Here is a 15,261-nt window from a genome sequence, read left to right on the forward strand (position 1 = left end):
AGTAAAAAACGAGAACTTGTTGATAAATGAGTAGTATCAGTGAATAGAACCACACCCACCGGACTCCTAAGCCCAGAATCAACAAGGCTATACAGTAAATTAATAAATGATAAATTGCTCTATTGATCCACTATTTATAGTATACTGTAGGTCATAAGAAATTTATCAACAGGTGTCCATCAAATTTTACTTTGTAATTTGCATAAATCCAACCAGTTTCAGTGTCTTGTAACATTACTGGCGAGTCACTAAGATGTAGAACGAGGCTTCACTTATACCAACTGCCTTTCCAGGATCTACATAACAACTTACTATATTTGGATACCCCCAGGACTTATGGTAGGCCAGGATAAGAAGGACCAATGGGAATTGCACAAAGAATAAATACAATATTCAATAGTCCAGGCGATTATAAGAAACTTTGTAATTGGGTTTATTAGGCAAATATGCCATTATCTGCATTCAAAAAGACTTTCCCCAGGTCCCCCTTCTCTCTAATCCACTGCGCATTATCAGGAACTCTGATATCAGCATGTCTAGTACACTGCTATCTATAATATATCTGGGAGGATTTGGTATGTAGGCTGCTGGGGTTTGAGTGGGAGGGCTGATTTTAAGTCCCAGTCCGGTCCTGATGATAACCTAGTCATTCAGTAATAAACCGACAAAAAAAGAGTAATATGCTAACAGCAGACCAGGAGTAACATAGCACTAGCTGCACAGAGGTAAATAGTCACAAGCAAAACTAACAACCAGATGCACCTAAAATAAGTCATGGATCCATTCCTTTAGCCAAAACACAAACAAAACAAAACTCAAAGCTGTTCCAGCTTTCTATTAGCCAAGATGGAAAACTGCTGGAGAGAGTGAATCTCCTGTTATTGGACTTGGCTTGACCATTCTTTACCATTCATTGCAATGGGTCCTCTCCTAGCTGCAAGTAAAATATGCCGCAGGTCTATTCACCAGACATCTAAGACATTTAGATATTTGTTAATCAACAGGGTCACTTGATTTTGAGGAGGGGTTTTCTGGGATACGAAAATTAGGTCTTAGCTGAGCCTCTGGGGGGGGGCGAAAAGCTACTCCATCATGGATTCAGATATAGGCGCAGGCATAACTTCCACTTTAGCAGTCATAGCGGGGCCCACCACCTCAGGGAGCTCATCCTTGTAATACACTGAGCCTCCTGAGCTCTATAGGTGATGCCTACCATAGGGGACACTATGTACTGGGGGAGGGGGGGGGGGGGGTTAGGATACTAGGGGAGATGCCTACTTTGGGGGACAATAGAGGAGATGTCTACCATGGAGGATGATAGGAGAGATGTCTACCATGGAGGACAATGGGGGAGATGTCTACCATGGAGGATGATAGGGGAGATGTCTACCATGGAGGATGATAGGGAAGATTTCTACCATGGAGGACAATGGGGAAGATGTCAACATGGGGGTCACTATCTACTGGGGGATACCAAGGGAGATGCCGAACTTATGCTATCTACTGGGCGGAGGGCTAATAAACAGGGGGATTACCTCCAGTGGGATAGGGGAGAGGAGGGGGCCCAATCAAAAGTTTGCTATGGGGCCCAACCCTTTCTAGTTACGCCCCTGGGTATAGGGCTATGCAGCAATCTTACATGAAAAGCCTTACTAGGTGTTTGCCATCTGATATTGGGAAATTATAGGCAGTCGGTTGTATGTGAGTTAATCTATCAATGACAGAAACTATTTTATGAGCTTCATTCTTCTACCCCTGACTATAGCTACACATGATTTACAGCCCAGGGATTGACACATTCATGCTGATCATTTAGATGGCCCGTTGTATTATTTTATGTTTGCACCATCACAAGTATAAAACCCCCATAGCGCTGTAATGTTTACACTTAGGCCCCCGGATCTCCTGGAACGAATTCTGCAGATTTCACCCGGTGATAGGTGACTATGGGATTAATAGCTTGACGCTGCCTTTTACTCTACCAGTCATATTTATCGATCTTATGTTTTCAATTACAGTGGTTTTTACGGCCCATAACTAGGAACCTGATTTATCTCATGATCCTACAGGGAGCCGGAGACATTGCGCTATGGCTAATAATATCAGCAGGGTGAATCCGGCAAAACATTCCGAATCAGACAGATTCTTTTCCCTGCTTCTTGCAATTCATTTTAGCTTTGTTGCCAAGATATAGATGAAGGGATGGTAGGACTGGTAGCTCGGGGGCGGGACTGGTGGATAGACACTCCCATACTAGAACAGTATATGTGCTCCTCACTTTCTAATAACTTATTATAAGTGCTCCATATGTCTCTGATTAGAGATGAGCAAACTTTTTAAAAGTTCAGTTCAGCAGGTTCGCCAAACTTTAATGTAATGTTCGAGTTCCTGCAGGAACCCCTGGCAACTCCCCTGCCCCCCCTGGGTCATTCTTCTCCAGTCCCATCCCGGCGTCTTATATAGCGAAGGCCCGCTCAGCCAATCACAGGCCGTGGTGCTGTCCCATCCTAATCAGCCTGTGATTGGCTGAGCGGGCTGTCACTTCTGAGACAAGAGTGACAGTCCGCTCAGCCAATCACTGGTCACAGTTCTGTCTCATCCTAATCAGCCTGTGATTGGCTGAGCGGGCTGTCACTCTTATCTCAGGAGTGACAGCCTGCTCAGCGAATGACAGGCCACGGTGCTTCCCCTTCTTAGTTAGCCTATGATTGGCTAAACGGGACTTCACCATAGAAAACGTTGGGACGGGACCAGAGAGCCACCAGGAGACATCGGGGGACCAGCAGACAGGTGAGAATATGTTTATTTTTTTTATTTTTTTACATGAGCATGCCATCTTGCCAAAATCCTCCAAACTTTGCAGAAAGTTTGGTTTGGTAGCGAACCAAGTTTTATGCAAAGTTTAAAACAAATCTGGGTTCGGCAGGTTCGGTTCACTCCAGGAATTAAAAGTAATGAAACTTATTGTCTCAGTAAAGAGGGTCCCAAAGCCCCATATGTGAAGACTCCAGTATTATATATGGTAGATGGAGCCTTCTTTAGGGTGACAGTGAGTTTCTTATCTACTGGGGCCCTGTGCAGCTGCACATATTATATATGTTCTCCCCTGTGATAGATATTCATTATGTTACATATGGAGATTGAGAAGGGTTAACCAGGATTAGAAAACATGGCCACTTTCTTCCAGATACAGCACATCTCTTGTCCTCAGTTTGGGTGTGGTGTTGCAGCTCAAATCCATTGAAGTGAATTGTAATACCACAAACAGCCTTGGGATAGAGGTGGTGCTGTTCTTGCAGGAAAGTAGCTGTGCTTTTTCTAATCCTTGAATGGTTGCACATACTGAAGTGTCCGCCGTTACCTTTGCTTGAATTTAATGAAAAGTTAAAGTAATTTATTCTGTATCCACAGGAGAGAAGTGTCAGATTGCAGGGGGTCCAACTGCTGGGCCCCCCCAGTGATCTAGAAAACGTGGGCCATGGCTCCTTTCTTTGGAAGGAAATGGCGACTTGCAAAAGCTCATCTCTGCTCCACTGACTGTCCATGGGGCTTCTGAAGTTGGCTGAGGGTCCCAGCAGTCAGCTCTTTTATCCTGTGGAATGCCCCTTTAAGGATTCCAATTTTCCGGACAAAAATTCAATACAATTATTTCTAGTTAGACATCGTCTCATGACACCATTCTGGGATATGTTGCTCCAGGAGGTAAGCATGACACAGATGTGAGGGACATTAATGATACCTTATAACTTGTCTTTCCACCTTTCGTTCCTTTAAGCCTTTCATTTACAGTTAAACTTGGATTTTTTCACAGTTAAGTTGTTGTTTTTTTTCTTTAATATAATTACAGCTTCACAGTTCGTAGATTTAATGAAGGTGCAATGAAAAAGGTGAAGGCAAAAGGTACGAGGAAGAAGCGTACCTGTGACCGATGGGGAGCTGAATCGTGTACTCTGGGAACAACATAGATCCATCATAAAACTAATGGAAAGCTGGTGGTGTACGTCGGATACAACACATATGTGACTGATGTAAAAGTATATGTTGCACGTCAGGTACAACACACATCCACCATATACCTGATGGAGAAAACTGGATGGTACACACCAGGTACATTACACATCCACCATATAACTGATGGAGAAAACTGGACGTGACACACACCAGGTACAACGTAAACCCACCATATACCTGATGGAGAAAACTGGATGGTACACACGAGGTACAATGCACATTCCCCATATACCTGATGGAGAAAACTGGACGGTACACAACACATCCACCATATACCTGATGGAGAAAACTGGACGGTACACAACACATCCACCATATAACTGATGGAGAAAACCGCACGATACACACCAGGTACAATACACATCCACCATATACCTGATGGAGAAAACTGGACGGTATACAACACATCCACCATATAACTGATGGAGAAAACCGCACGATACACACCAGGTTCAATACACATCCACCATATACCTGATGGAGAAAACTGGACGGTATACAACACATCCACCATATAACTGATGGAGAAAACTGCACAGTACACACCAGGTACAATACACATCCACCATATAACTGATGGAGAAAACTGGACGGTATACAACACATCCACCATATAATTGATGGAGAAAACCGCACGATACACACCAGGTACAATACACATCTACCATATACCTGATGGAGAAAAATGGACGGTATACAACACATCCACCATATAACTGATGGAGAAAACCGCACGATACGCACCAGGTTCAATACACATCCACCATATACCTGATGGAGAAAACTGGACGGTATACAACACATCCACCATATAACTGATGGAGAAAACTGCACAGTACACACCAGGTACAACACACATCCACCATATAACTGATGGAGAAAACTGCACAGTACACACCAGGAACAATGCACATCCACCATATAACTGATGGAGAAAACTGGGCAGTGACCGCTGGGTACATCTATGCAGATTATATGACAGGGAAATTTGTTTATTGCAGTAGTGGCGTAAGTCAATACTCATAATGCTACTACGTGTGATATATAGAGATCCCAGACAGGTCTGTGCAGGATAGAGAAGTAATATAATGTATAGCAGGGAGAACGTCCTGTGACTACTTCTGTACATGAACCTATATGGACCTATAATATTGGTTACCCTGTCTGTAAGACCCGTGGTTGCTAGGATACCAGAGTTAACACAACTAGACATGAGCAGAAACAGAATCCAATGAATTGGTCATCGATTCATTTAGTCTCTTAAATGTTGTTCTGCCTTCCAAGTGTTCCAGTTTTCTGGAGAAGTCTGGAATGAGACAGTCCTGAGTGTGATTTTAGACTTAGTGGAATTAGGAAACATGGAAGGCTGAACAGCTTTTACAAGACTCAATGATTTGGGTTCGGCCGACGTAGTAAATGGTCGGCTGGTAGCGCTCTGATGGCCGATTTTACAAACATTTATCTGATGTGTTTTGTTTTTGGGTTAAAGGTGAAGGGTCACTTGTGTGTACTATTTATTTATGTGATTATCGGACCCAACAGGTGCTAAAGATTATTGGCCGCTATTTTGGATGTGGTTTGCAGCTGGGCTCCATCCAATTGATTGGAAGTGAGTTGTAATACCACACACAGTCTGACCACAGATGTGGTGCTGTTTTTTGGTTTATACAGGTATACACATGGCAGATCTATAGCAAAAATAACATGTACACCCCCCACCTAAGGGTCTGCCCACAGGGTGTATATACTGCGACATGTAATATGCATGAAAACAGTGGAAGAGGTTGAGAGAGGAGCATTGGAGCAGTTGTCCATAACAACCAGTTGTCAATAGCAACCAATCAGATCCCAGCTTCCATTTTTCAAAATGAAAGCTAAATCTGATTGGTTGCTATGGGCAACTGCTCCAATGCTCCTGTGCTCAAGGTTTATAATACATATCCCATTGTTTTCAACGTGAACAAGCACCATAGGTCCCATATCTGCAGCCACAAGTCACACGTCACTTATTCTGTGCAGAAAACGCATTGGGCAGCCAGAACTTTAATAAGTTCTATTCAATATGGCTACTACACCACCTAAGCCGATGCTAACACCATGTAGAGGAGAGTGACATGCTTCCATGATGTATTTTTCTGGTGGTAATGCACAGTGTGAACACACCCTTGGGCTACAACCACACAATGGGGTAGATTTATCAAAAATGGTGTAAAGTAAAACTGGCTCAGTTGCCCCTAGCAACCAATCAGATTCCACCTTTCATTCTTCACAGTCTCTTTGGAAAATGAGAGGTAGAATCTGATTGGTTGCTAGGGGCAACTGAGCCAGTTTCATTCTACACCAGGGGTCCCCAAACTACGGCCCGCGGGCCGCATGCGGCCCCCTGAACGTTTTTATCCGGCCCCTGCCGCCAGGGCTGTATTTGCCACTAGGCACCCGTGGTACGATGCCTAGGGCAAATACTATTATTAACCCTCGCCGCCATAGGCACCAGACCACGGGTGCCTGGTCCGCGCCCGGGGGGGTTTGGGTGCCGGGGTTCAGCATCGGGTCCGGGGTGAGCTTCTTCCGGCACAGACAGCATGTATCACAGTCCGGAAGCTCACGGCTACTTCTCTCCTGCTCAGCAGCGCATGTGACGTCATCGCCGAGCAGGAGAGAAGTGCAGGACCGCGGGGTTGCAGCCGTGAGCTTCCGGACTGTGATACATGCTGTCTGTGCTGTCTGTGCCGGAAGAAGCTGCCCAGCCTGCCTCTGCCTGCCGGATGCTCCCCGGCTGATCCCTCTTCCCCCCAGCCTCTCTCCCTGCCCACCCAGCTTCTCCCTCTGCCCCCATCTGCTCCCCCTGCACCCCCTTCAAGATGCTCTCCCTGGCCCCCAGCTTCTCCCCCTGCCTGTCCCCCCAGCTGCTCCCCTGCCACCCCAGCTGCCCCATCTTCTCTCTGCTACCCTAGCTGCCCCCATCTGCTCCCCCTGCCTGTCCCCCCAGCTTCTCCCCCTGCCCCCATCTGCTGCTCCTGTCTGTCCCCCCAGCTGCTCCTCTGCCACCTCAGCTGCCCCATCTTCTCCCTGCAACCCTAGCTGCCCCCTGCCCCCATCTGCTCCCCCTGCCTGTCACCCCAGCTGCTCCTTCTGCCCCCCATCTACTCCCCTGCCACCCCAGCTGCTGCCCCTGCCACCCTCAGCTGCCTCCCTTCCCCAGTCACCCCAGCTCCCCTTGCAGACGAGTTGTGGTCGGAGAAATTTTCATGATGGCTGCGCCAGATGGAGAAGAAAGCTAAAAGTGAGCGACTGCAATTCGAGTAGACGTCACCTGTGAGTCTTTAGTAACTGCACTGTAATCGCTTCTATAGTGTGCAGAGCCTGTGTACCATTGGGGCCTAAATGGGTCAGTATGGTTTACGGTAGTGTACTGACACAGCCCCGTGGTCACTACAGTACACTAGCAAACTTTTAAACTAGGACCCAACTACAACAGATGCAGGCGCTACAACTCCTAGCATATCCTGAGGGCTGCAGACTGTCAGTACATGCTGGGAGTTGTAGTGCATGCAGCTGTTGTAGTTGGGTTCTAGGTGCATTAAACACTGGAGGCGTTGTGGGAGATCAGAATAGAGTTCTGTGGGGGCTCAGTGTTGGAAAGTGACCCCATAGGGGATAGAACAAAACATCTACCCCTATCTCCTATGCTTTTACTTTGGGGGGGGGGGGGGGGCATTTTGAATTGGGATTTGATTATAGTTTTTTTTTTTTTTTTATAGTCCGGCCCTCCGACGGTCTTAGGGAAAGCGAACTGGCCCTCTGTGTGAAAAGTTTGGGGACCCCTGTTCTACACCATGTTTGATAAATCTCTCCCAATGCCTTTTTTAAGCCCGTCTTACGGCTGTTTTTTTTTTTTTTTTTTTTTTACAGCCAGCATTTTGCAACCAAATAACGGCTATTATGTGGGCGCAAAATGGCGGCTATCCAAAAACAAAATGTCCATCAAACAACCAAAACAGACATTATGTAATCATGGCCTTAAACCGGGGGAAACTACTACTTGGTTGTCTTCTGATCTTATGACATGAAATACTCGCATACACTTTAAGGCTATGTTCACATAGCGTAAGAGACCGGCTGTTCTCTGACCCAGGGCCGCAGTGTTATGATGCAGGCGCATTCGTGCGCGCCCGCATCAGAACTTTACACTGCATGCTATGGAGCAAGCGGCAGGATCCGCTCGCTCCACAGTGTGCACTGACATGGGTTTTTGCCGATGGGCGGGCTGGTGGGCTTGGGGGGGCGTGATGAGACAGGGAGGAGGCGTGACCTCCTCCCGTGTCTCAATTATCGTGATTTGCGTCTGCTCAAAGGCGTAAACCATTATCCAAATCTACACCTGCTTCAAAGCAGGTGTAGATTTAGTACGCCAGGCGCACTTAGAGGCATGCTCCTCTTAGTGAATCCTGCCGAGGAAAAGGAGACGGGGCCTAATATAAGATCGGCCTACTTGTACGCCGGTCTTTATAAATCCCCCCCCTAGATGTATACTCTCCAATGCAACGCATATTCTCGCAATAATCACTGCAGTTGTACAACGGCCGTAATTTTACGTAAATACACGTTGTGTGAACACAGCCTAAGTGCCGGATTGTTAGATGCCAGATTAAAGGAATTTCATTGTCATATAACATTTTTTTTATATAACGTCCTTCCGACTCCCCATAGTGTGGAAATGAAATCCGGCACTGACTGTTTATTCTCCGTGACATCGACACCACCGCTAAGTCTCATTTTTTTCTCTCTCTCTTTCCATCCCCCAAAGCTACGGAGAACATGTGCGTCTCAGTGTTCTGTTCATCAAGCGGCAAAGAAAAGCCCCTCCAGTGAAATGTGGAGAAGGTAAACAGGACGCCATTGTCCGCCAATCTGGCAGTTTTGAAAGAAGCGTTCCTCTTATCGCCGGACTGCAGTCCTCTAATTCATTGCTTTGCTAAAGTGGCTGAGCCCCCCCCTCCCCCTCGGTACTGCCGCCACAATCCAGAGGCGGATTAATATTTGACACACGCGCTCTCAGAAACTAATCAATCAACTCATGTAGTCGTATGAGAAATCGCCTCTTTAAGAGGGTGTTTAATCTCTTCAAGGTTCCGCTCATTTATTTAGAACATTTTTTTTTTTTTTACACATCGGTTAGGTAAGTGCGGCTGCAGCATTAATGCGAGACAGCGGGGGGCCGGGGAGAAAGTTTTTACGATGTGTGTTTGTCTCCTTGCGCTCATGTAAATGAATTCTACTATCAGGAACTTATACACCTCATACCAATTACATGCTTAGTGGCAGAAACCCACGGAGGAAGGACCATCACAATATCCAATGCTACTACTATATATACTGTATATAATCATATGGGATGGAGGGGAGATGCTGTTCACTACAATATTGTTATAATGTATGATTTGCATATTACATAGATAGATAGATAGATAGATAGATAGATAGATAGATAGATAGATAGATAGATAAATAGATAGATAGGAGATAGATAGATAGATAGATAGATAGATAGATAATAGATAGATAGGAGATAGATAGATAGATAGATAGATAGATAGATAGATAGATAGATAGATAGGAGATAGATAGATTGATAGATAGATAAATAGGAGATAGATAGATAGATAGATAGATAGATAGATAGATAGATAGGAGATAGATAGATGGATGGATGGATAGATAGATAGATAGATAGGAAATAGATAGATAGATAATAGATATGAGATAGATAGATAGATAGATAGATAGATAGATAGATAGATAGGAGATAGATAGATAGATAGATAGATAGATAGATAGATGGATAGATAGATAGATAGATAGATAGATAGAGAGATAGATAGATAGATAGGAGATAGATAGATAGATAATAGATATGAGATAGATAGATAGATAGAAGATAGATAGATAGATAGATAGATAGGAGATAGCTAGATAGATAGATAGATAAATAGATAGATAGGAGATAGATAGATAGATAGATAGATAGATAGATAGATAGAAGATAGATAGATAGATAGATAGATAGATAGATAGATAGGAGATAGATAGATAAATAGGAGATAGATAGATAGATAGATAGATAGATAGATAGATAGATAGATAGATGGATAGATAGATAGATAGATAGATAGATAGATGGATGGATGGATAGATAGATAGATAGATATGAGATAGATAGATAGATAGATAGGAGATAGATAGATAATAGATATTAGATAGACAGATAGATAGATAGATAGATAGATAGATAGATAGATAGATAGATAGATAGAAGATAGATAGATAGATAGATAGATAGATAGATAGATAGATAGATAATAGATATGACATAGATAGATAGATAGATAGATAGGAGATAGATAGATAGATAGATAGATAGATAGATAGATAGATAGATAGATAGATAGGAGATAGATAGATAGATAGATAGATATGAGATAGATAGATAGATAGATAGATAGATAGATAGATAGATAGATAGGAGATAGATAGATAGATAGATAGATAGTAGATAGTTGGATAGATAGATAGATAGATAGATAGATAGATAGATAGATAGAGTAAGACATGTCTTCCATTTCTGTCTCCTGTGTATTAATTATATTAAATAACAACATTTCATGGTTTTCCTCTTCCTCCCCACCTGTTTTTCCTCTACCATATGATACACACATATACCTCCATGTGGCTCCCAGGAGTGTAGCTCATGGTTCTCTCCCCGCAGCTATTATGTAGGGTGGACAAGTCATATATAAGTCTCACAGTCCTGTCCCTATAGAAGGAGTCAGGGCCCCAGAATGAGATCTGCATGCTGAACCCAAGCTCTAGTCTCCATTGGTGTAGCTGCTATATATAGCACATACTGGCGTCCACTGCACTATATATCAATGTATATACTGGAAGGAGGTGACGGCATCAAGATGGATAGAGACAGAAGTCATGAAGAAGCCGTAGAGCAGCATAAACAGCCAGTCATACATCACTTAGGCAGGGGGCACTATATCAGCAGGCCGGGTGTCTGCCCTACTAGCTGTGGGTTGGGTGGGGCATTAACAAGTGGCTGGACCTTGGCTACAGCATGGATATACAGGGTAGGGGCAACACCAGGACTGGAGATTTTACATTGTATAAATTTTAATAAGAACAACCACACCTAATAATGATAATAATAATAATAATAATAATAATAATAATAATAATAATAATAATAATAATAATACTATCCCAATAGATGTAGCAGTGCCATTCTTAGGCCGGCCTTGGCTATATATCTTGATACCTCTCTGAGTTAGCTGCAGTCCTATGTAATAACCCCCATACCACATAGTGATAACACTAAATAACAAACTGAGCTTTGTTGGAGGTTGTACCGTATCAATAGGGACCATTCTAGCTATATATGTAAGGACTATTATATCTATATATGTAGGGACCATTATATCCATATATGTATGGACCATTCTATGTATATATGTGGGGACCATCATATCTATGTATGTAGGGACCATCATATCTATGTATGTAGGGACCATTCTAGCTATATATGAGGGACCATAATAGCTATATATGTAGGGACCATTATATCTTTATATGCAGGGACCATTATATCTATATACGTAGGGACCATCATATCTATATACGTAGGGACCATTATATCTATATATTTAGGGACCATCATTTCTATATATATAAGGGCCATTATATTTATATATGTAGAGACCACTATATCTATATATGTAGGGACCATTATATCTATATGTACGTTGGTACCATTATATCTATAAATGTAGGGACCATTCTATCTATCTATCTATCTATCTATCTATCTATCTATCTATCTATGTGTGTAGGGACAATTATAGCTATAGTAGTGATTGTTATATCTATATAAGTAGGGACCAAAATATCTATATGTGTAGGGACCATTATATCTATGTATGTAGGGACCATTATACCTATATAAGTAGGGACCATCCTTTCTTTACATGTTGTGACCTTTACAACCCATGAATATATCTCCCTACTGATATGGCCGTGTAGCTACGGATATTATACAAGGATACTTAGCGGCCCTGAATGTGTTTGGGTCTGGATGATCTGATACTGGGTCAGTACGGTCATTGGGGAAGTTATTGCAGCCATAATATGGACACTTACTGTATATGTGAGCGGTCACATCACCCCAGTGTACATCCAGACTATGTATTATAGGTCCTTCCAGCTATGGCCTGATCATGGTCATTCCCATCATGATGGGGAGGGGTTGGGGGGGGGGGGGGTGGAGGGATAAGAGTGGTAGTGCTATGTTGAATTTCTTAACAATAATATAAAAGATTCATTAAAATTCCATATGAAAGAGCGTCCCCAAGCAGTATAAGGTAAATGGCAGAATCTATATACATAATGAATGGAAAAAAAAAACTTTCATAAATAATAGCAATTATAAAAAAAAAAATTAATTGCGGTCAACATTAATTATTATTACAGGAATAATAATATTAACAGTAAAAAATAACAAACAGTAAATAACAATAATAAATAAAGTTCAAAGTCAAAGTCTTTGGCAAATCTGCACCATTTCAGCCCTGTGTCTATCTGTGTCCCTGTGTCCCTGTGTATCTATCTATCTATCTCCTATCTATCTATCTATTAAAACTATCTATCTATCTTTCTATCTATCTCCTATCTATCTATCTATCTATCTATCTATCTATCTATCTATCTATCTATCTATCTATCTATCTATCTCCTATCTATCTATCCATCTATCTATCTCCTATCTATCTATCTATCTATCTATCTCCTATCTATCTCCTATCTATCTATCTATCTATCTATCTATCTATCTATCTATCTATCTATCTATCTATCTATCTATCTCCTATCTATCTATCCATCTATCTATCTCCTATCTATCTATCTATCTATCTATCTATTATCTATCTATCTATCTATCTATCTATCTATCTATCTCCTATCTATCTATCTATTATCTATCTATCTATCTATCTATCTATCTATCTCCTATCTATCTATCTATCTATCTATCTATCTATCTATCTATCTCCTATCTATCTATCTATCTATCTATCTATCTATCTATCTATCTATCCGTCTATCCATCTATCTCCTATCTATCTATCTATTATCTATCTATTATCTATCTATCTATCTATCTATCTATCTATCTATCTATCTATCTATCATCTATCTATCTATCTATCTATCTATCTATCTATCTATCATCTATCTATCTATCTATCTATCTATCTATCTATCTATCTATCTCCTATCTATCTTCTATCTATCTATCTCCTATCTATCTATCTATCTTCTATCTATCTATCTATCTATCTATCTATCCATCCATCCATCCATCCATCTATCTCTATCTATCTCATATCTATCTATCTATCTATCTATCTATCTATCTATCTATCTATCTATCTATCTCCTATCTATCTATCTATCTATCTCCTATGTATCTATCTATCTCCTATCTATCTCCTATCTATCTATCTATCTATCTATCTATCTATCTATCTATCTATCTATCTATCTCTTATCCATCTAAGACGTTAACATGATACATACCGCCATGATGCTCCCCCCCCCTCCCCAGACAGTAGTAAATGTAACACCAGTAATAGTAAATATAAAGATATAAAGCAAGGACTTCTTCTTGTTCTCCTTCTACCTTCCTACACCCACTTCTGGTTCAGAAAAACTGCATCAAAAACTGGCCATGTGATTCCAGCCTTAGTAACTCTCGCTAAGTTTTCCCCATCTGTCTTTGTTTCTCTGGGCACTCCACTCTACAGAAGAAAACTTGCAACAATTTGAAAAGAAATAACTAAAGCTTCTAGAACATCAATCACTTCAAGACAACCCCAACAGCTCCGGCAGCAGCAACATAATGCAGAGCGGCCGCACAGACAAAGCTATATACAAAGCTATATACAGCAAGTAACACAAGCTGGGAGACATGTGCCTCATACAGCAGGTACCTGAGGGTTCCCTGCCATTAAATATTTATCAGGATAAGGCGGTGTATTATTCAGATCACAGGCAGCGGCTTTCCAACCAGATTTCATATAATCGTATATATATATATATATATATATATATATATATATATACTCAAAAACACTTAATAAATTCAGCTCTGCTACATATATATGTAGCAGAGCTGAATTTATTAAGTGTTTTGGAGTTTTAGTAAGTTTGCTACAAAATGGCAAACTCAGCTCAACTATACGTTCTATCTATCTATCTATCTTTTATCCTTTAATTTTTTTTAATTTTTTTTACAATAAAAATTCTAAAAGTTGCGTTTAAGGAGCCTTACCAGATGGAGGAGACACTTGACCAGGAGAAGAGAGAAGAAATATAGTTCCATCTTGGTGTTTCGGGAGTCTCGGAGATTATTTCATGAGCTTGTGTTCTTAGTTTTCGCCAGAAGCCACATTGGAGTAAGCTGGGAACGTACTGCGAGCGTCCTAAGGGCGAAAACAAAATCTTATCACACCGTGAACAATGAAGACGCAGATGTAGCAGAGCTGAGTTTGTCATTGAAACTTACGTTGGCTCATGCACAAAAAAAAAGTTAGATGACAAATTCAACTCTGCTACATCTAATACAAGGAATAAAAGGCGGCTTAGAATAGTCATTACCGTTAACTCAGACGGTGACCCCAGGATAATTCATTCCTCTTCCCAGGTCCCATGCAGAACTTAAAGGCATAATGTTCTCCGCCTTCAGATAGCAATATATAACACACACCCAAAGAAGATGTAGTGCCGGTTCTGCCAACTTTGCCAGGTATTGTGCCCCAAGGGAATCTAGTTAAGTAAATAGCTGCATTGTACTTTAGCGGTGCTGTTGGCTGATCCCAGCTTGTCTGCTGCACCCAGGCTCATCTCATTGCTAGCATCCCCATGGAAGCAGCTGTATGACAGCAGTGCACAGTAGTATCCAGCTCTCAGTGCTACATTAGTGGCTAGGCACACCTCCCAGCCTGTCACTGGCAGCCTGCTGCTGCCGCACACACCACTCCGCGCCTGGGAGATGCCACTTTTTCCAGTAGATCCAGTCGAGTATCTGGCATGTGACTGGAGCTCTGCTCAGCCTGGACTGCCGCTCTCACATCCCAGCCCTCACTTTTAATTCCTCTCCCAGTCCATTGTGGAGTCTGCTGATTCCTGGCA

At 42.1% G+C, this 15,261-nt stretch overlaps 1 protein-coding gene across 1 annotated transcript in view; it reads right to left on the bottom strand.

Moving 5' to 3' along the window:
* NXPH2 (neurexophilin 2) overlaps positions 1-14,645 on the bottom strand; it is an 87,139-nt gene extending 72,494 nt beyond the window's left edge. Inside the window, exons 1-2 of the mRNA XM_069984849.1 lie at positions 14,636-14,645; positions 14,402-14,552 (exon numbers count right to left, since the gene is read on the bottom strand). Coding sequence (XP_069840950.1) covers positions 14,402-14,552; positions 14,636-14,645 — 161 coding nt within the window. The remainder of the gene's footprint in view (positions 1-14,401; positions 14,553-14,635) is intronic.
* Between the last annotated feature and the right edge of the window lie 616 nt (positions 14,646-15,261).

Source organism: Dendropsophus ebraccatus, chromosome 9 (genome assembly GCF_027789765.1).
Source record: "Dendropsophus ebraccatus isolate aDenEbr1 chromosome 9, aDenEbr1.pat, whole genome shotgun sequence".
Taxonomy (NCBI): domain Eukaryota; kingdom Metazoa; phylum Chordata; class Amphibia; order Anura; family Hylidae; genus Dendropsophus; species Dendropsophus ebraccatus.